Consider the following 23383-nt stretch of genomic DNA (forward strand, 5'->3'; position numbering starts at 1 on the left):
ATGTGGCTTTGTATGACTTAACACTAGCAAGTTTTCATAGTTTATTATAATGAATTACAATTTAGCAAATATCAACAATATTATAAAGATAAAAGTATTCAAATGTAAATAAGTTAAAACTCACATAAAAGTGACAAAATATGGTGAGGTCTGTGCAAGAACAGCAAGACTGAAGATAGACATTTTGTTCTATATATAACAATGTCATCTTACAGTTAGTGGTAAGGTCTGTGCAAGACCATCAAGCTTTCTATATGTAAAGCTATGCTGCAGAGTGACTAGTGTCGACAAGCAGTGTTGCGTATCTTTTCTTTCATAAAAGCACTTACCGTAAAAAGTCTCTTTAATAGACTGTGGCTCTCTAAATGATTAAGCAATTGAACAAATATTAAACTCAGATCTAATTTTACAAGAGCAAGATCAATAGAAAAGCTCTATAAGTAAATGATCATTAGCAAATTTAACTAAATCTCTGAATATATTCAACAAATTAAAGCACAATAAAGTAAATAGATATTATGACATGTAAAACAATCATTTTTATCAATAATTATTATCAACAGTAATATTTAAATGTTAATTTCCCAACTGTCCATTTTCAAGGATAGTAATGTTGTTTTAAAAACTGGCTCTCCGCCACATTCCTCCCAACTTAAAAACTGAAGCCATGAAGTTTAAAAACAAGGCAGGTATGAATGGTTCTAAATTCTCCCTTCAAACACAGCGATATTCTTTCACATATATTATTTCACGGTATTCTTTATATTGCACACGAAACACAATCGAATTCCTTCATCATTCTAACACTAGAAATGCTGATCAGGTCATCTCCAATATTAGTTCTAACACACTTATATTATGTCATATCATCACCCTCACGGAAAACAAGTGCTGAAAAATTGAACAACAAAATTAAACAAATAGTTACACTGAATCGTCACCCAGAAAACTGTTGTGTCAAATGCTATGGAAATCGTGTAACTGTCTAAGAAGTAGATATTCTGTATGAGTTTAAGAGACATTTACTATAGAATAAAACAATCATGCCGCTGCCAGCTCTTTTTAACAGGCCCTAGCGATATAAACGTGAGTCAGAGGCTCATATTGGCGTTTTAAAACACGTCAATCGTGCCGATACAATCATGTTCGCAATCTAGCTTATATCCACATAAACATAATAATCTTGAAGCAAGTTAGCATAAAATAAAATGACGTAAGCGACGGTCCTTTAAATGGACCAAAAGGATACAACAATTTTGTTCCTGTCGATTCATACACATTCATCTTACACTATATATAATTACTGAATGTATTAAGACAATATGATTAAAATATACCATTCTAACTAAACAATCTAATTTAAGCTTTACTCTCATTTAAAGCATTTAAAACTTCATCATCTATGCAAGATATACACCCTATAATTATCAATACATACTTTATCCCTGCCATTCTATAATAATCAGTTTCTGTAAACTTAAACTGAAATTGTTACTCATCATTATTTCATACATATGATAAAGCATGACAATGTCTTTTCAAATAAAAATAAACATGTTAACTTGAAACATCAGTGAACAGTGTTCCTTTAATTAACTCTGTTATGTAAGAAGTGATTTCTACTCACTTAAACTAAGCAAAACGAAATATATTGTAAAAGATTTAAATTTTACAATTTTAACTTACATATTTAATTGTATCAATAGTGCTGTAGCCTATGAGAAGATCAGATGTTTCGCCTCGGGATCCCACCGCTGCCACCAAAATGTAACCGGAGGGTTTTTTTACGTTGCATATTTTCTGTGTCAACTTTTACATATTTTACCCCAGACCGTGTAAAGAGTAGGTATCGGAATCCTGAGTCTCTGATCCTTCATATTTGGCATTGTAGAACTTAACAATAGCAAGTTTTCATAGTTTATTATAATGAATTACAATTTAGCAAATATCAACAATATTATAAACATAAAAGTATTTAAATGTAAATAAGTTAAAACTCACATAAAAGTGACAAAATATGGTGAGGTCTGTGCAAGAACAGCAAGACTGAAGATAGACATTTTGTTCTATATATAACAATGTCATCTTACAGTTAGTGGTAATGTGTGTGCAAGACCATCAAGCTTTCGATATGTAAAGCTATGCTGCAGAGTGACTAGTGTCGACAAGCAGTGTTGCGTATCTTTTCTTTCATAAAAGCACTTACCGAATAGACTTTTTTTTTTTTTTTTTTTTTTTTTTTTTCTTTGATGGGGTAGGCATTTGTTGCCCCCTTAACAAAAAAAATGTATAACAATTTAATAGGGCCTGGGCTTATCTCGCCCTTTATTTTAATATTTTCAAATACAAATTATTCAGTTCAGCTAGCTTTTCAATGTCTTTCACTCGCTGTTCTGAGTAGAGAAAGTTCCTCTTATCCCTGATATCTAACCAATGGTCATGGCTTCTCTTTACATCCTTATAAAAGGCCTCTTTGACGTCTTTCTCTATCAGTCCTTGTTCTTTTAAGGTATCACAATTTGCTAACAGTATTGTTGTTTTTCCTTCCACTTCAAGTAGGTAGGTCTTTTGTGGAAGGTCTAGAGTGATTTTTTCTATTATTATCTCCCCCTTTTTGTGTTTGCGGCGTTCCTTTCTTACTCTACCAGTTGTCGATGTACCCTCGGCATTAATAGAGGAAGCGGGACCTTTAGGCGATGATGTGGCTGTTGGTAGTGGAGGAGCTTCATCTTTCTTCGAGATTGGCTCAGCCGGTGTGTCCATTGCCGAATCTGTCTCTATTGGTTGAGCGGTATTGCCTAGCTCATCAGATTTTGAGGAGTCATTTTCTAACATTTGAGCTGGAGTTCCAATCTCTGCAGTTGACTCAGACTTTTTTGCCAAAAATGCCCTCAGCCTGCGGTTATTCCTTTCAGAACGGGACTTTGATGACTTCTTTTTAGGTGGTAATGTGGACCTCTCTCTTTCCGCCATCTTTCCTGGTGTCCATTTTACTATAAGTTTGTAACTTCCATTCCGAGCTGATAAAACCCAGTCGGCGGCTTGGTGTTCTAACAAATGCAAAATGGTAAAGATATCACCAGATAATACGGGCTGTTGTTGGTGTGTTTCACTGCCATCATCAGACATTATGAGAGTTTCCAGGACATAATGTAAACACGTCTGTCCAGGTGAAAAACTACTCATTTACCGAATAGACTGTGGCTCTCTAAATGATTAAGCAATTGAACAAATAATAAACTCAGATCTAATTTTACAAGAGCAAGATCAATAGAAAAGCTCTATAAGTAAATGATCATTAGCAAATTAAACTAAATCTCTGAATATATTCAACAAATTATAGCACAATAAAGTAAATAGATATTATGACATGTAAAACAATCATTTTTATCAATAATTAATATCAACAGTAATATTTAAATGTTAATTTCACAACTGTCCATTTTCAAGGGAAGTAATGTTGTTTTAAAAACTGGCTCTCCGCCACAACTATATATCTTTTGTTTCTCTAGTGGTAAGATTTCAAATGACGTATGAGGTATATCTGTATTAGGGGCTGAAGGGTCACATCAGTCAATTCCATAATTCAAAATATCCATTTCATCACTAAATATTCAAAATTCGTATTTTGACATTTAAGTCCTCCGTAACCCCTCTAATGGTCATTAAGTCACAATCGACAAGTTATACCCATAATCAGGGGATTAAGAATAACAAATGTCCAGTTAGATGGAAAATAATACAGTGTATAATATTTAAATTCTTATATATGTGTTGGTATTCAGTTCGTCCATACACTAAAACACACACTTCATGTTAAAAATAGTTAGGGAAAACCAAAAGTTTAACCTGCGAAACTAAATAAATAAATAAAGATAAAATTTTAAAGAGTGTTTTTTTTTTCTGTGTAAAATTAATTTGAATATTTGTTAAATAACACAATTATAATGAAAAATTAAGAATAATTTGATATATTGCCATAATGTTAATTTTCTATTTCATTATTCACTTTTCAACTTGAATACTGAATGCACCATTATTCATTACTTATCCCTTTACGTTGAATAGTTAATACTCATTATGAACTATATCATCATTCATTATGGAATTTTGAGTAATGAAAAATCAATAATGGACGTACTTCAGCGCGGTGATTTGTTTTTGAAAGCTACCTATAACGTTAAAATTCCCTTCGGTTTGAAGTTTGATTGGATGAACTTCAAAACCAACAAATGGATGAAGTGAGGGGATAAAAGGGCACCAAAAACGTCAAAAGAATAGCATGCGCCTACGTGACCTTGAAAAAATTATGGCGGTTTAGACAGCGACAAAAGTTCCCATGACATTGGAACAAAAATTTCCTGGGTCACGTTGGCGCAGGCACGTCTAATAAACTAAATATATGTTGTAAAATCACAAGCAAAATGGATAATAATTACAATATTTGAAAAATAACAGAAAGCTAACCCCATCACCTCACCACAGTTTCTTAAATTAGTGGGTTTGAAGTTCATCCAAACAAACTTCAAACCTCGGGGAGTATTTTTAAAAGAATTAAATGATTCTTTTTGTACCATCATTGGGGTGTAAAAACGATGAACGAACGCGGAACAACTCTATGAAGTTACAAAAGGAAGCATTCAATACTTATAATTACATTTTTTAGCTAGGATCATGACAACACGATTTTTATCATGTTTTAGTTTAATTTACCTGTGCACTTTATTGTGGGACCTCGTGTCATCATGAGTGGTAAATTTGATTGTGTAATGCAATTGATTAGGAATAACGCGAGATTGAAGTGCAGCCAATCAGAATAATGTGTTATAATGAAACATACATCTATACTAATGTAATAATCTAAATATAATAAGCAGCTTTTAATGAAAGTGTTTGTAGATAGCTGTTCTTGTGTTCTGTTAAATTGTTCCTTTTAAAACTGTTACACGATGATGACTGCTGTACCCATATTTTGACTATTTTATTTATTATGTCTGTTTAGTTCACGCATCATTGTAAATATAACGGAATTTGATGGGACTGTCATCAAAGTGAGAGGGTTAGCACTATAAAATCAGCTTTAATCCACCATTTTCTACATTTTGAAAATGCCTGTACCAAGTCAGGAATATGACAGTTCTTGTCCATTCGTTTTTGATGTGTTTTATTATTTGATTTTGCCATGTGATTATGAACTTTCCGATTAGATTTTCCTCTAAGTTCAGTATTTTTGTGATTTTACTTTTTCCAAAACCGATTTTGAAAAATGAGAAAATAAGGGGAGGCAAACACGGACCTTATCATACCTTGTTCTTTGCAATGGTATTTCAGTTCGATGTATGTATACGTTGATCTATCTTTCGTTTTTCAAGAGTTTCACATTTACGATCATTTACATAAAGAGAAAAGTATTTTGCAAACAGTAAATTTAAAACATTCCTGGCCGAAACAGCACAGGACCTGCAGACTCAACTCAATGCCTTTCATGATTATTGTAAGGTTTGGAAATTGAACGTAAAAGTTGACAAAACCAAAGCTTTAGTGTTTGGTTTTGGACGTCTGCCAAAAAGATTTTCTTGCAATAACACTAACATTGAGATAGTAAAGCAGTGTAACTATTTGCGAATTATTTTTTTACTAAAACGGGGAATTTTAAAATGACAAAAACACATTTATCCAATAAGGCCTTAAAAGCCATGTACGAAGTCCTGAAAACGGGAAGGATGTATCAGCTTTCCATAAAATGTCAGCTAGATCTTTTTGACAAAATTGTCAAGCCCATTTTGTTATATATGGGTCTGAAGCATGGGGTTTTAGTAGTATGATGTATTAGAAAAGATACATTTAAAATTTTGTAACCTACTTTTAAATCTGAAATCCTCAACACAAAATTATATGGTTTACGGGAAACTAGGTCGCCATCCGGTTGACATAGATATTAAAGTTCGAACATTATTATTTTGGGCAAACTTGATATCCAGCAAACAAGCAAAGTTTTCCTGTATATTGTATCAACTTTCTCGCCATATGAATGTTCATTTTAACATGCAGACTAAATGGATTCTATTTGTCAAAAAAATATTTCAAGATTGTGGTTTCTCATATATATGGGAAACACAAAATGTTATAGATAAAGATTGGTTAAAAACTGTTATAAAGCAAAGACCAGTTAGACCAGTTTCTTCAGAATTGGAATTCGCTAATTCAAAGTTCGTCAAAAGCTATTAACTACATTTTTTTAAAGAAAAACTGGGAATTTGAGGAATATTTTAATATTTTGGACTTTAAAGATGCCGTTGTTCTTTGTCGATTTCGAACGACCAGTAATAAATTGCCGATTGAAACAGGAAGGTGGCAAGATGTACTGAGAGAACATAATATGTCTATGTAAAAATCGACGTATTGGTGACGAATATCACTATATATTGGAATGTACTTTTTTCGATCAAAAACGTACAGAGTATTTGTCCTCCTATTTTGTACAACGACACAATACATTTAAATTCTCGGAACTTATGTCGAGTACACGAAAACCATTCCTGAAGAAACTTTGTTTATTTATAAAAAATATTAATACTTGTGTTTGTCCTCCTGCGTAGTGACTTCTGCAACCTCTCTCCTTGTTTTGTATATATTGTAAATAGTTATTGTTGTAATCTCTGTACTGATGTAATGCATTGGCTTTATGAGAATAAAGATATATATAGATATATAAAACATCTTAATTTTCACAAGCTTAATTACTTGAACACTTATATGAACTGGTATTAAAGACGAATGTACATGAACAATGCACATGCTACTTGTTGGGTGTCCTCTTTTTACATATTTTTCAGCTATTCCCCGACTAATGAAGATAACCGTGGTTTGAATAGCTTTTATGAGTAAAGATATCTACATTATCTAATTGTTGCCAAAGACCATGGTGTTTTTACAAATTACAAAACAAAATTTGAATCTCCAGCCGCGACTACCAGGATCGTGATCAGACTATTGAGGACAACTAAATGCATGAAAGAGAGTCAAAAGATACTTAAGGAGGCTCGCGGGTATAAGATTTTTTGAAAATAAATAAACATTTATTTTTCATTACAAATTTTATTAATTACCTTACGTAGTTGTTACTTTATCATATGGTACAAAAACCATTCCAAAAAATCAACTCGTGTTGGGCACAGGTAACTTTTAAAATGTAGATATCATTTAAAAAGCTCCAAATTATCTCCCTTTGGTGCAAAAATGCCATTTTTTGGCATTACAATTGAAATATCTTTTTTTAACTCATCGGTGACCTATATTTTTTATTGTTGTTTTTGAATAAGCTGTACATAAACTAAATAATTGTAAAATTTAAGCAATTTCTATAATTTAGTTCTTTTTTTATTTCGATATTGACGCTTTTTCACCTATTAGTTCAACAGAAAATAAGGACATTAACAAAAATGTATGCTTCTTTCGAAGGCAGATTGTGAGCGTAAATGAACGGTGACCCCAATTTTTTATTTCATTTTTCTAATAAGTATAAGATAAAGTTCATTTATAGAAAAATAGAGCGAAATCCTATATTAAATAAATAAAAAAAAAATTTGAGACCCGCGAGCCCCCTTAAGTGAAAATCAAACTTATATATAATTGTCACTAACATTAGACAATGTCTTGACAAAAATAAAAAAACCAACATAAGACTGAAGGAGAAATATGAGTACACAAAACACAACTAGAAAATAAAACTAATTAAAACACTCAGCAACACCATCAACACCAAAAACCAAGGGTAATTTCAGTTGAATAAGGCTTAAGGGCATACGATACAGTTTTGATCCCATATTTAAATTTTGCTGAAATTTGCATATACATGTCGGCTATGTTTTGCCTGATAAAATCAAATATGTATAAAAAAAATATACCTTCATATGCTACTTTTTGAGTAAAATGAGGTCAAAATTTTATATATTTGCTAAAAATTCAGGTTTGTGGACGCTTTTTCCTTTCGACAGAAAGATGTCAGTATTACTGTTTTATTCCTTTATATGGCAAAGTTAAATTGTGCAACGTTCCGAAATTTCGTAGAAGCCTTTTATCAAAGTCATTTCATAAAATTTTGACCACATCCGATATTCTAAATAGACTCTTGGAGAGAGAAACTGTTACCATATTTTCTATATTTGAACAATGATTATCATTGTTTCAAAAATTAAGAGGGAAGACAATTTATGTGCTACCTTTTGGTTGTCGTCTTTTAACATTGATCTGGACCAGACCATTTCGGATTAGAACAGCTATGGTATACATACGACTGCATTTAGACAATGATAAGAATTTCCTAATCATTAAGAATTATACTTCTTAACGGTGTTTTATCTTAAACGTGACCATTATCGGCACTGGGTAAACGTCCCATTAATAATTGGTATTATCATATACTAAGACCAAATAACATATGATTTTTACTGTATGATAATAACATTTAATAAAAGTAAACTCCATATTTTTTGAATTGGTGCTTGGCGGGCTGATACGAAAAGTTAATCGCATATCACATGCCTTTCCGTAACGTTATCGCATGGCATTCCGGTGATACTCGGCAAATTCCGGAAAATACACCTCAATGCTACGTTTTCAGTCAAAAACATTACAAAGTAGTATACGAAACAATTATTTAAATATCGGAAAGTACATTGTGTAACATAATAACGAAAAAAAATAAAAAAAATATATTTATTGAATGCATTTTTAAAAGTTTCAAACAAAATTTAGAAAGTTACTTTAAAAAAAGTTGATTTTTCCAAACAGTGTTCATTATTGTATATTGTTGAATTGTTTATTTTGTCGATTCGTCCATATTAAAATATTTTTTTTCTCTGTTCTCTGTTGAGACATATGATAGAAAGATTTCATATCGAATGTACTAAATCTGGGGTCTGACGTCCGTGTACATTTTAATCTTTGAACTTCTATTTTGGAACCACGTAAAAGGATCAATATATGAATCTGATATTTTTCGCCATTGTTGAAACATATGATAAAAAGATCATTATATGTCATTCTTCATATCTCATATGTTATCAGCCCTCGAGCCATGCGGGTCTTGGGTTGATATTGAACCCAGGGCTGATAAAACATCCGATATGAAAAATTCCATGGAATAATCTGATATTATCATAAAATTGAATGTAGACTAAATAACATATGGTTTTTATTGTATGATAATAGCATTAGATTTACGTAAATGTCATACATATCGAATTGGTGCTTAGCGGGCTGATATGAAAAGTTAATCTGATGCTGCGATTGTTATCACATGCCTTTCCGTAACGTTATCGCATGGTATTCCGTTGATACTCGACATATCCCGGAAAATGCACCTCAATGCTACATTTTAAGTGAAAAACATTACAAAGTAGGGTACAAAACAATTATTTGGATACTGAAAAGTATATTGTGTAAAATAATAATAAAAAAATAAAAACATAAATAAAAAACAAACAAATTATTAAATAAACGCTTTTTTTTTTTAAAGTTTCAAACATAATTCAGAAAGTTACTTTGAATAAGTTGAATTTTTTTTTTTTAACAGTGTTCATTATGTATATTGTTGATTTTTTTTTGTCGATTCGTCCATATTAAAAAAAATTCTTCTCTGTTGATGAATATGGTAGAAAGATTTCATATCGAATGTACTAAATTTGGGGTCGGATTTCCGTGAATTTTTCACTCATTGAACTTCTATCTGGGAACCACGTAAAAGGGTCAAATTAAATATATGAATCTATTATTTTTCTCCATTGTTGAAGCATATGATAAAAAGATCATAACATGTCATTTTTCCTATCGCATGTATTATCAGCCCTAGGTTCAATATCAGCCCAAGAGCCGCATATAATATTAAAGATTTCCATAACAATTGTCTCACAGAAATGAATAAAAATAATACAGAATAAATAGAGAAAGGTATCGTAACTTCTACATTAAATTTTGTACCACTGTTTCACAATTAATAATTTAGTCTACGAAAACACGATTATTTAATAGTAGTTGGTTTTCTGCAACAGCGAGTTCTTCTAGATAGGCAATGTATGTATTTTGAGGTACATGTATGAGAACTCGCGATTTCGTTTAAACACGCCAAATTCAAAAAGGCAGTGTCCATAGTCCTGTAGTTCAGTAGTTTTCGTGGATGCTGTCTATTAGATATCTATGTTTATTTATTGTTAAATCACATATCTTTGCGTTTTTAGAATTATTTCCTATATTTACACTTTGCCGTGTCCGACACTTTTATATGATTACGGTTTTGGTTTTGCTCATCCTTTAACAGGTCGGGACCACGTCTACCTTATATGGAAATGCATGAATTAGCATACTTATGTTCTCGCACGTGTAATTGTTTATTTACGTGTGACGCAATTTGATGTTACCTGGGTTTTTGACCAATCCACTAAATGAGTAACAATGCATTATGGACTACTACGTTTTTAAAATCAATCAAGAACACGTGCTACTTACTGAAATACAACACATTTTTTCGTGCAATGTGGGATTAACACAGTTTCACTTAGTTTTTTCATTTTTTGTATCCTCATTTATAGTTCGTGATATAAAGTATTCGTTCCATGCTCAGATTAATGAAAAGTTGTTTCTATGCGAAGAAACAATTGTTTAGGGGGGGGGGGGGGGGGTTCACATGTCCCGCCGTGTCTCAAAAACAATATATGGTTATTGCTTAAAACTTTCTCATAAACTATTTAAAATTATTGCATAAAACTTCCACACAAGACGTCGGACGTATCATGTGCTCATGGCGCAGCTGTTTATTCAAGTATCTGATGGGGTCACTAAACTTTTAAGTTTAAAAGTAATAGAAATCGAGGAAAAATGTGTATATACATTTGTCTTTTAAGAAACAACAGCGAATCAATCGGGGCCGTTAATAGCCGACTATACGGTATGGGGTTTTCTCATTGTTGAAGGCAATACAGTTGCCTATCATTACTTACATCCGCTGCATGTGTGCTTAAGTGGGTAGTTGTCCCACTTGGCAATCATACCCCATCTCCTTATTTTTGTATATAAACATCCCTCAGAAGTTCGGGTTTCCATTATGAAATATTTACATACATGACAGTGTTTACAAAATCTATAAAAGTATTGATCTTTGACGTATTTCAGTATTTGGGACTTTCAAACGGTTCCTTTGCTCTGACGGTAGTGGCAAACAACTGTAGTTTCATATTGTGTTTTCAAATGGAGATATAAGATTATTTTTTTTTAATTTTCACGGACTCGGACTCGAACATTTGTCAATCTTAATAAAATCACAAATGATGTTATCCATGTTTATGTTCGACAACGTGGGAACTTGGATATGTTTTGTGAAAATTGCAGTGTTGGATCTAAACGTAGTTATATTTCTTTTATTCATTGGATATAAAAATTCTATTTTCTATTTTTATACGACCGCAAACATTGATTTTTTTGTCGTATTTGGCGTCAACGTCGTCGTCGTCCGAAGACATTTTTTTTCTCTCACTATACATGTCGTTTGTTTATGTGTTACATATTTGTTTTTCGTTAATTTTTTTACATAAATACGGACGTTAGTCTACGTTTAGATCCAACACTGCAATTTTTCGTTTGAATTGTTTTACATTGTCTTATCGGGGACTTTTATAGCTGACTATGCGGTATGGGCTTTGCTCATTGTTGAAATCCGTACGGTGACCTATAGTTGTTAATGTCTGTGTCACTTTGGTCTTTTGTGGATAGTTGTTTCATTGGCAATCATTGCACATCTTCTTTTTTATATGTAACTTTAGTATAAGTCAATAGAAATCTCTGAAACTTAAACACAAGGTTTATGACCATAAAAGGAAGGTTTACATTGATTGTGTGAGTTATGGTTCCAACAGTTGCGGAATTAGGGGCCAAAAAGGGCCCAAATAAGCATTTTTCTTGGTTTTTGCACAATAACTTAGTATACATTAAGTAAATAGAAACTTTGAAATTTTAACACAAGGTTTATGACCACAAAAGGAAGGTTGGGATTGATTTTGAAAGTTTGGTCCCAACAGTTTAGGAATTAGGGGCCATAAGGGTCCAAAATTAAAGTTTGTTTGATTTGATCAAAAAATGAATTATTGGAGTTCTTTGATATGCCAAATCTAACCGTGTATTTAGATTCTTAATTTTTGGTCCTGTTTTCAAATTGGTCTACATTAAGGTCCAAAGGGTCCAAAATTAAACTTAGTTTCATTTTAACAAACATTGAATTCTTGGGCTTCTTTGATATGCTGAATCTAAACATTTACTTAGATTTTTTATTATGGGCCCGGTTTTCAAGTTGGTCCAAATCGGGGTCAAAAATTAAACTCTGTTTGATTTCAACAAAAAATGAATATATGTGGTTCTTCAAAATGCTGAATCTAACATGTATTTAGATTTTTAATATTTGGGCCCGGTTATCAAATTAGTCCACAATGAGGTCTAACGGGTCTAAAATTGAACATTATTTTGGATATTGGACCATAATAGGTAAATGTCCAATTTAAAATTCTTGCCCCAACTGATCAGGGCCTCTGCGGTCGTATAAAGCTGCTCCCTGTGAAGCATCTGGTTGTATATAAAATAAGGCCGTTTTTTTTATTGTTGTTTTACACAAAAATTGTTTGGTCCCTTTATGGTTTACTTTTCAGCAACGAATCTATGATTGCTTACTTTACTATATTGTGTCTTGAATAGAAAATTGTCTCATTTGGCACTCATACCTCATCGTCGTATTTCTTACTAAATAGGTAATATTGAACCCACTATGATCCAGAGGATTTATATAATCGGAGATATTGCTCACGAGTCAATAGGATAGCAGCCGAACGATAAAAATACCTCCGACGGACTCTGCCGTTGTCTGTTTTATGGTCGGGTTGTTGTCTCTTTGACACATTCACAATTTCTATTCTCAATTTTATTTATCGAGTGATGAAACTATACAAAATATGTTAAGCTATTTACCGTCCGAGCTTTTATACAACTTATTTTTAGAATACTGAATATTACGATGTTCAGATCCTTAAAAAGTATACACATCCAGTACATATAGAAGTGTTTCTGTGCCAGTTTTCGTGTTTTTTCGAGGCAGAAATGTTTTTGGAATGACATTATATATGTTTAATTAGTTATCAAAGATACCAGGATTATAATTTAGTATGCCAGACGCGCGTTTCGTCTACACAAGACTCATCAGTGACGCTCATATCAAAATATTTATTAATAAAGCCAAACAAGTATAAAGTTAAGACCATAGAGGATCGAAAATTCCAAAAAGTTGTGCCAAATACGGCTAAGGTTATCAATGCCTGGGATAAGAAAATCCTTAGTTTTTCGTAAAATTCAAAGTTTTGTAAACAGGAAATTTATAAAATGACCACATTATTGATATTCATGTCAACACCGAAGTGAGATTACAAAATTTTTATACTTGACAGTGATCACTTTATCCGAAATTTCACGTTTTCACGCCGTGCAAATTATTGCACAGGTGCAATGTTCTGCAATGCATAACAATGGAAAAAACCTGCTCAACTACTTTTACAAGGCGAGAAAGAAAATCGAACAGTGAAGCTCGTAAACAATATTGTTTCAATCTGAGCATGCAAATGGAAGATTATGTTATAGATTTCACAATCAACTTATTCGCAGAACAAAAGTATTTATTTTGAGAGTCCCAACACTATATTAGTTGACAGTTTTTCCACTTATTCCACATGTTTTCGAGTTGTAGTAAACTCGTAGTAGCCCACTATGCATCGTAGTTCATTGAGGCGATTGGTAAATTTTTCAAGGCCATTTTGGCCTTGTGTTTTGGAAATTACTATGCAAATTTATTCTGACGTCAGGAAATCTAGAGTTCTCGACCTGTTTAAGGTTGTTCATTTATTTTGCACTCTTGTGATCATTATACTAGTGTAACGTGTAACTGGGCGGGGACGTTTAGATATTTAAATTATCCTCGGGTTCGTACCAGTTTCCTGGGATTTGAAAAGCAATTCAAAAGTTCTAAAGTCAATAAAAAGTTTACACTATCACTATCAAATATGAAACCGAAATGTTTGGAACTGGTCGGAAACCTAAACGTTTGTAAAACTGTCTTAAACCTAAATGTATGAAACGGGTCTGAAACCTAAATGTTTGGAACTGGTCTGAAACCTAAATGTATGAAACTGGTCTGACGGTTTGGAACTATTATCTGGTTTAAATTTTCGTATGAAACTTTATTAAATAAACATGTCTATAACTGTCTGATCAACAGAGTAGCACTAAAGCATGGTATGTCAGAAAACACTCACTGCAATAGTGAGAGATGTGAGACGCAAAACCTATTAGCACCAGCCCTGTTTGGACAACCTGTACCGAACCAAGTCTCAACCCTTTCTAAATTCTGTCCGCAGGTGTCAAGCACTTCACTTCATTTAAACTAAACCTTCTGCCTGCTACAAACCACTTCCTTTTCGATGCTCACTGTCTGCTGTCTTTTGGTACAAAATGACGATTTGAACTGAATAGCTACCCACTATTTATACTTCGAACGCGGACCTCGAAGAGAGCACCCAAGCAACAATTATACAGGTAAAGCGTCAGATAGCAATCAAGGATAAAGGGATGATTTTTAATACCGTTTTCAATGATAAAGAGATCAAATGGGAAATTCAAAGAGGTTTCGAAAAATATACAGCTGTAGAAATATTATATTCTTAAACTGTAAATTCTCTACAACTTCGTACTTTATTTGGCCTTTTTAACTTTTTGGTGGATTCGAGCGTCACTAATGAGTCTTTTGTAGACGAAACGCGCGTCTGGCGTATATACAAAATTTAGATCTGGTATTCATGATGAGTTTATTCGTAACACTAGTAACACAATTAACTTTGTTTTGGGATATTTTCTTCTGAACAATTATAATCCAACAAGTCATGTCATAGAAATCAGAATTGTGTGCCAAACTGAACAAACTATTAACTTATCCCTTTATCTTTTCTATTGTCGTTTCAAAGATGTTTTATATGTTAACTTTATATTAGATAAATAGGGTGCGCACTCAAAATAAAAACTATAACATATAAAACTTTAAATCTATGTGTTTTTTTAATTTCAATCAAAATGGCGATAAAGTTGAGTAAGTAATAGTAAATACTCTGATGAGGGATAGGTGTGCCTGGGAAAAAAAACCCATGAATTTTCAGAAACACAGGATGCCGAAGTGTATAACCATCTCACACTTTTTACATTTACTCGCTTGTCGAAGTTTGAATGAAGATCGTCTTGTAAGGTTATCAGTATTTTTGTGATTTTACTTTTTACAAAAGATTTTCGTTAACAAAAATATCTTATTTTTTATAAATCATGGTTTGATATTGTCCATAAAAATGCCATCGATTCGTCTTCATTTAGAATTCAATGTAAACAAGTTCAGGGTTCAGTAAATAATTGGATTTCCTGAAATATGTTTTAAAACAATTTGTAGTGAACATTATTGTAGTCTCTTCTGTTCATGCTGTTAACAAAAACCAATTCTATTGTTATGAATATCAATAAAGTTTGGTTTCGCGGTGTAGAAGCAGGGGTTTTCAGGAACCCTACTCGTCACACGCTGTGGTCAACATCCATTGTTATTTGTACCAATAGATCTATACAAATTAAACATTTTCAGAAATAGAAACTATGAAGACTATTACTATGAAGTACATTTGTATAACTATTACAATAGAACTTGGGTGTAAATGAAAATAATGGCTTATTTCAACACAAAGGATAAGCACGTTTCTTAGTTGCCCAAAATTTAATCTCTATTTAATTTATGCGTTGTCCATCCTACGCGATTACAAGTACGTGCTGAGGATTTGCTCAGGGATGTTAGTTCATCATGTGACATTGTAACGTATGTTGCAGATGTGCTGTCTACCATAGTTATAATTTTCGTCTGAAATTTAAAGAAAAGAATTATACTGAAAGTTATACTGTAGATTGTAATTACTTGAGATTAATTTAATATCCCAACATCAGTTAAAAAAATAAAATATAAAAGAATTTCTAATATTAACCTTTAAATTCAAAATTCGTTATATAATTACTGAAAAAGAAAATAAACTAAATTTTCAAGTACACGTATGTGTTTTCGATAGTGGCAAAGTTTTTTATTGTTTATATTTGAAATGTTACACATGTTATTGAAAGGGTAAATAACTGTTATTGTATGTTTATAAGCGTCCTTCTCACAACATTCAACGTTAAATCCGTTGTTTTCGTATTGAAACTCAAGCTCAAACTAGTCCATGAAACAAATAGAAATTCTACAGTTTTTCTTCAAAATGCATTTAAAAAAACTGAATTCGCTACTATCGAATGAGCGATTGATTTATGTACTAAAGGTTTATGGTTTTATATAACAGATAGCAGGCAAGCTGTTATAAGCCATATGCTGTTTCAGAATCTAAAGTATTCTTGTAAATATTTTAAATCTCGTATACCAAAATGTTCTGCTTGAATAAAACTTCCTTTTCAGCGGACTTTATATGTGTTTCAAAGGCGTACGTCAACTACATGTATATATACATCTTTGGTCACGTTTAAAATATTGTAAGCAGAAAGTAAACATATAATTCTATTTCTAATTGTTGAAAGAAATGCTTGACCGAACACTGAGCGTTTGGCAACAGACGATTTCAACAGACTTTTCAGACTTTATTTGGTCTTTTAATTTTTTTTTACTCTAGCGTCACTGATGTGACTTTTGTAGACGAAACGCAAGTGCAGATACAAAATTCAGTTCTATCTATAATTGTTATATTAAGATCATACTAACAACCAGTGAATAGAAGTCATAGAAAATCATTTTACTAAAATGATCCTACCTCAAGTTTATGGAGACCGTAAGAAGTGTGTACATCAACTGACTCTGTATCAGACATTATGTATACATAACATTTAGGATGTGTTATTGCAACCATTACATGCTGTATTATATAAAACAAAACATATATACTTGTTATTTAAATAAAATATTGAAACTGATCGTTTATGAACCAACACTTATTGTCAATACTGATGGAAAACATCGCATAAACGTACGTACACATTGTTAAACTATTTTAGTGACTGTATCAAAACACAAATGTTAAGCAGCGCTTCAAAATTCGAAATTTCAAATTAGTTCGAAATACCACTCCAATGACGTGTGACGAAGCAGAAGTTGCATACACACTAGTAAAGTATTGTTTATCTTATTTTATTTCTTGTTTTCCCCCGCTTTTTATAATCTTGATTCGATACTTCTAGTTGACACTACTTAGTGTTATTGTTGGTTCTGATGATTTTTACTCTGTTTTTATGTTGTACTGTTACACAAACGTCAAATGTTACAGTAGGGGAAGGCATACGCAAACATGTCTAACCCCGCCAAATTCTGAATGTGTCTGTCCCAAGTAAGAAGCTGTGTCATAAATTTTTTTTTCGTTCATTATTTTGTACGTTTGTACACCAATTAAGCCGTTCGTTTTCTTGTTTGAATTCTATATATTTGTTTGGGGGGCCATTTATAGCTGATTACATGGTTTGGGCTTTGCTCATTGTCGAAGGCTGAATGTTGACTTAGTTGTTAATTAATGTGTCATTTGGTCTCTTGTTAGAAGTTGTCTCATTTTCATTGATACAGCATCTGTTTTTCATATTACACAGTTTTGTAAAATTATTCTGATCATTAGTTTTATTTCATCTTCATCTTAACAAAATTAGGTAAAAAAGATTGACAAAACATTCATTTTGGGTATTAGTTAGGATAAAGAGACATTCTAAATCTAAGGCAAGTTGAAAAAAAAACGTAGTTGTAAGATATTCTAAAATCCGTTTTCGCGGTCAGCTTTGCTTTCAGTAAACTATAGTATATATATTATCGACCTATGCTTACAGAAATGGGTTCGTATCTGAACGTGAATTTTTCTGTTTCTGCTATTTCATGCCCTGGAGGAGATTTAGTGGCGTTACAAGTAGGTGTCGTTGTTGCTTCAAGAAGTGACTAAAATGTACACAAGCAACAGTTTTGATCATTGTAATTATGCGGATGCAATCGACAATACATTTGTATATAAAGGTCTGAATGTTATCGATAACTAAGGGAGTTATGTATTTATACAGATTCATGGCATACATCTGTTGCCTGGTGCACCACACAAAGACACTTCCATCTTATATTGGTCTCTGAATCCATGTTTATACAAGTATAGACAATACATGCTCTCTTACATATTTTTTTCGTTAATTGTTTTACATTTATCTTTATTTTATTGTTTTTCTCGTTAGAATTGTATTACATTTTTTGTTTCAGGGCCTTTGATAGCTGACTACGCTTTCCCAAATATATTGAAAATTACAGTACATGTTGAAGTTAACAAATGAAAGCATACATTAATACATCAAGTTATTTTTTTTACCAACCAAAGTATTGAAATAAATAACGAATCATTACCGTCAAAGCCAACCCACACATGCAGTGATATTTAGAGTTTTCACTTGCCTGAAACATAATAAACATTAATTATTTGCACATTTTTTGTCCTGATTGATCTAGAAATCGTTACTTTGTTTGGATTATAATTATTTCGCATGATTCGGAACTAAAAAAACAACAACTTAAAGAAAGGACATTCCCCGCGACGACTGATTTGTTATTTTTAAATTTTGTTTTTATGGAATATCAGTTCATAGTTATTGTTAAGATAATACGTAAGAATTGTTTTGTGAACATATGATTTATGTTCGAGCAAACTCTATGAAAAAATGACAAAAAAAAACCACTCATGTTTTTTTTCATGACAAGACATTAACTCACAACAATAAAAGACATTTATACAACAATTTATAGAGACTTACATGAATACTAAGTCTAACAGTTGTCGTTGAGCTTAAAGATGGACTGCCAAAATCTTTCGCCTTAATAAGTAATTCGATTGTCGTTTGATTAAGTTTTCCATAATCCAGAGATTCTTTCAAAGATATTTTCCCTAGATATTCTCCATTTTGCCATGTTGAGGTGATTGTGAAATTATTTTGCATGTTGAACGGCGAATCAAGCAAATCAAATTCTACTCGACTGTTAATTGTATTCTTTTGGTCTCGATCAAATGCCTGTAAGATGATATTAGTATGATTATCCATTCGTAATCAACCATCGATAACAGAAAAAAAATTAAAGTAATATGCAGACGTGACAGAAAAAGCCAACCACAGAAATAAAAATAAAATAAAAAAGTATACAAAACAATTACAACAAATCAATGCACTACAACAGTCAATATATTATATATAGAACAGCAAAAACACGCTAGGAATACCGTGAAACTTGTTTAAACCGAACCTCTTCGGGACTTAAGATTTCGTTCAGTTTTGGTCGATGTTCCGTTTTATCAGGTTCACATCGCGAATTGAAGACCGATTTTACCACATTATGCATTCACAAACGTCTTCACGTCATCTATAATACGTGTTCTAATAAATACCTACACCAACAGTTATCTTGAAGTTTTTGTCAGTTTCTTTAATAACGTCATTGTAAAAGGACTGTAAAAATACTGGCGGATTGTCATTGATATCAACGAGTGTAACAACAACTTCAGCTGATTGAAGGTTGCCGCCGCCGTCTTTCGCCAACAGTATCAGCACATATTCATCTATTTTCTCATAATCCAATATTACATTTTGTCTTTTTGTTAAGACACCAGTAAGGTTATTAACTATAAATCTACAATAAATAATAATTCCACATAGACATTTTTACGTCGGGGATCATATGGAATAAAATTATTCAATTAATTTTAGATCTTGAGGATAACATTATGATTATAGATCATTATATCTTATAGGTGCATGTATAATTCAAGATCTTCCTAGTACAAATCTGGATATTCCAAAACCAAATTGCAGGTATTTGAATTTTGATTTTTCTCTATTTTCATTAGAATAAATTTGCATTCTAATTTCACCATAGCACCACTTTACAACTTACAACATGATTTCTATTAGTCTTAAGCAAAGATGGGACTAGAAATGCCCTTCGAAAACACGTTACACACAACTGGTTTCGTCTTATAGGCGTTTGTTTATAATTTAAGTTTGTACTTTTCAGTTCTATGTATACGTTGCTCGTTTTGTATTATACGAAACACCAGAAGCTAGGGAATTGTTTTATCTCCATCTATGAAACTAATAATATACAATTGTAACTGTTTACTTGGACAAAAGAGAAATGAGAAATTTTACGTAGATCTTTTCTCTCCCAGTGTTAAGGTCATTTTGGTTCATATGATTCGCCGATGTTCTTTGACGAGATTTTCTGTTCGTCTGATTTATGGCCATAGTGTCCACAGTGTTTTCAACCTTGTATACAAGTACCTAATATGTATTCTTGGGTCTAAGATCTTTGGGTGTAAGAGTTCCTGCTGATCTATAAATACACGTCGGAAATACTAAAAAACTATCAAAGATTATTTTCACTCGCTCTCAACATAGTGTGCAACATTGAAAAACAGTAATAAATTGAGTAATGGTTGTTACTTATAACTCATTTGGTCTCTGGTGAAGAGTTGTGTTATTGGCAATATCACCACATCTTTTTATTTAGAATGCCATAAGTTAACATATGAAAAAATATATACAAATGTAAATATATGGCATCAAGGACAAATAAATAAACTCAGCATAGATATCAGGATAAAGATTGTGTACGACGGACAGACGTTTTGTGTACAGACGAGTCTGCAATCTTAATAATACCCTTACTCCTAAAGTCAGCGAATGTATACCCCATAACATTATGCAAGATTGCTTAAATATTTATATAAAATAAGACAACGAAATATTTGAAGACAAGTAATATAGATTTATCTAAATAAAACCGCAGAGGAAGGTCCTGTATTTATTCAAGCAGACACACACATTTGATAGAGTCAAACTTATTCAATATTTGAGAAACATTTTTATAAATATATGTTCTACTTATTTTTTTTGCAAATGCTTTTCTAAATTGAAAACAATAGTAACAATAGCAATGCCGACCCATTTATTTGATATGAAGAATCTTACATATCTCTGCTGTCTTGCAAACTATATGTTATTTCACCGAAGTCCCCGCTGTCTTTATCTGTAGCCTATATATAAGAGAGAAAATACAATGATGATAAAGAAGAAATACAAAAACAATTTACTGTAATTATCACTTCATTAAGAGAAAAAAAAAGTTCAGTTTATCTAAACTTTGATATATAACCATTCTGACTATTTACAAGTTGTCCAAACGATGAAAAGAATTGATTATAAGGATATCTATGATAAAAGATTTTGAAACATTTTTAAAATTTAAGATGTTGTCGTAAACAGTAGGATTATCAACACAATTCTGATTGCCATTAATCTTATTTTTCTTCTTCCATCTTATCTTTAGTTAATATAAGAAAATTAGTATACTAGTACGCGATTATAACATGTATGAATTGACCACATAGTTAAATTCTGAGATTATGAGCTAAAACCATGTTCATGACAATGCGTTCGAGATTTCGACTTTTCTTTGAAAGGATTGGAAGATGCGGTATCAAATGTCGTTCTTTCTATGTATTTCAGGATATTTGGAAACTATTTCGAAATAAAGAATATCGATGGCATTATATATTGCCATTATTTGGAAGAATATGTTTGGTACTTGTCCTATCATTTAAAGTCACTTACCTTTTCTGATAGGACTAGTTGTTCATTTGTGTAATTCTCAGCTACATGTACGGCAAAAGACGAATTTATGAATTGTGGATAATTATCATTCCTGTCTATAATCGCCAGATGAACTATACATTGAGTGTTCAACTGTTGAGCTTTCTCTTCTCAAGTAAAAGTTATAATTGAATGTTAATGTAAAAGTTATTTACATGATATTAACAGGTATTTTGGTATGTTTGCCATTTCTTTCATTCATTCATTTTTTGCGCTACTCTGTATAATAAAACCAAGGTTTTTAAAAGACCTTCATAAATTGATAGTACAATGTTTATCAGCAACAGAACCAATAGAGCAGAAAAGTATAGGGTCCACGTTTTCGAGATATAAGTCTTTTAGATTTGGCGGGAAACGATTCTCTTTTGATTTGTTGTATAGATAACATTGGTACTTTTTTCTCCCAAAAACTATATGATATATTTAAGATTTTTTGTCTAGCGTTAATGCTAAGAATGACACAAGCCTTACTGAGAATGGAAACCTTGTGGACCTCTCCCGTCACGCCTTGTTTAAAAATTCTCATACTGTCTTTATGTGTTTTTTATCTGTACATTGCGAATGCAATTTTTGAAATTTGTTGATTTTCTTATCAATTGTTGTCTCTTTCGAACAAGCAAATAAAACAATCAAAAATCAAAAAAAGAGATCACCAAGGTATCAAGAGATGTGGTATGAGTGCCAATGAGACAACTCTCCATCCAAATAACAATTTATAAAAGTAAATCATTATAGTTAGAAGGTGCGGCCTTTAACACGGAGCCGTGGCTCACACCGATTAACAAGCTATAAAGGGTCCCAAAATTACTAGTATAAAACCATTCAAATGTGTAAACGGGTAAACCAACGGTCTAATCTATATAAAAAACGAGAATCGAGAAACACGTATAAATAATATAAACAAACGTCAACTACTGTACAGAATCCTGACTTAGGACAGGTGCAAACATTTGCAGCGGGATTAAACGTTTTAATGGTACCCTACATCCTACCTTTTTTTCTGAAACAATAGTATAACATCACAACATAGAAAAACACACGATGAAATATCATTGGAAGGTTTAACTCAATTAAAACGTAAATTAACAAACTATGAACGAATAACTTTGATCTGCGATACCTGAATGCAAATACATAGTTAATAAAATTATAAGGGATAAATATTTAAAGTCAAAAGTAAATGAAGAAATTTAAACAAAGCTATGGTAAGATACTACTGTGAAATATTTAACAATTTTTAAAAATTTATCTTTTTTGAAAAAAAAACGGTTTCATTTCTACACAGGTAAATGAATATTTATTTTGTCGTTAAGTATACTACTTCGTCTGTGTGTATAAAATCTTCCAATTAAGAATACCACGAAAGTTCTGTGATATAAAGAAACCAGATCTAACACTTGATACATATGGGATGAATATCAACAATAAAACTATATACACTTAGAGGTAGATATAACACTTACTGTACATATTTAAGAAGAAATGGAATAATTTTGATGTTCATAGTACCAGAGACATATTATATGTCTCTGATAGTACGAAGAAGTGAACATAAGTAGATGTTCCAAATAATCAA

General features: G+C 32.0%; 2 protein-coding genes across 4 annotated transcripts in view; both read right to left on the reverse strand.

The window, feature by feature from the left end:
- The window catches only part of LOC139490119 (cadherin-23-like), a 145432-nt gene that overhangs the window by 67908 nt on the left and 54141 nt on the right, over window positions 1–23383 (reverse strand). The gene's annotated exons all lie outside the window — the stretch shown is intronic.
- On the reverse strand, window positions 14903–21920 carry LOC139490403 (cadherin-related family member 2-like). Of its 3 annotated transcripts, none has more exons than XM_071277205.1 (8): window positions 21769–21920; window positions 21127–21191; window positions 19549–19786; window positions 18919–19173; window positions 18515–18562; window positions 17957–18064; window positions 16905–17006; window positions 14903–15973 (listed from the first exon to the last, which is right to left on the reverse strand). In XM_071277205.1, exons 4-8 carry the CDS (start codon window positions 19099–19101, stop codon window positions 15833–15835), a joined length of 582 nt encoding a protein of 193 aa, XP_071133306.1. In that variant the 5' UTR covers window positions 19102–19173; window positions 19549–19786; window positions 21127–21191; window positions 21769–21920; the 3' UTR covers window positions 14903–15832. The 3 variants fall into 3 exon arrangements, with proteins under 3 accessions (XP_071133306.1, XP_071133307.1, XP_071133305.1); XM_071277206.1 differs by having other exon boundaries at window positions 21100–21191; XM_071277204.1 differs by having other exon boundaries at window positions 14904–15973; window positions 19549–19778; window positions 21100–21191.

This window comes from Mytilus edulis, chromosome 9 (assembly GCF_963676685.1).
Source record: "Mytilus edulis chromosome 9, xbMytEdul2.2, whole genome shotgun sequence".
NCBI lineage: Eukaryota > Metazoa > Mollusca > Bivalvia > Mytilida > Mytilidae > Mytilus > Mytilus edulis.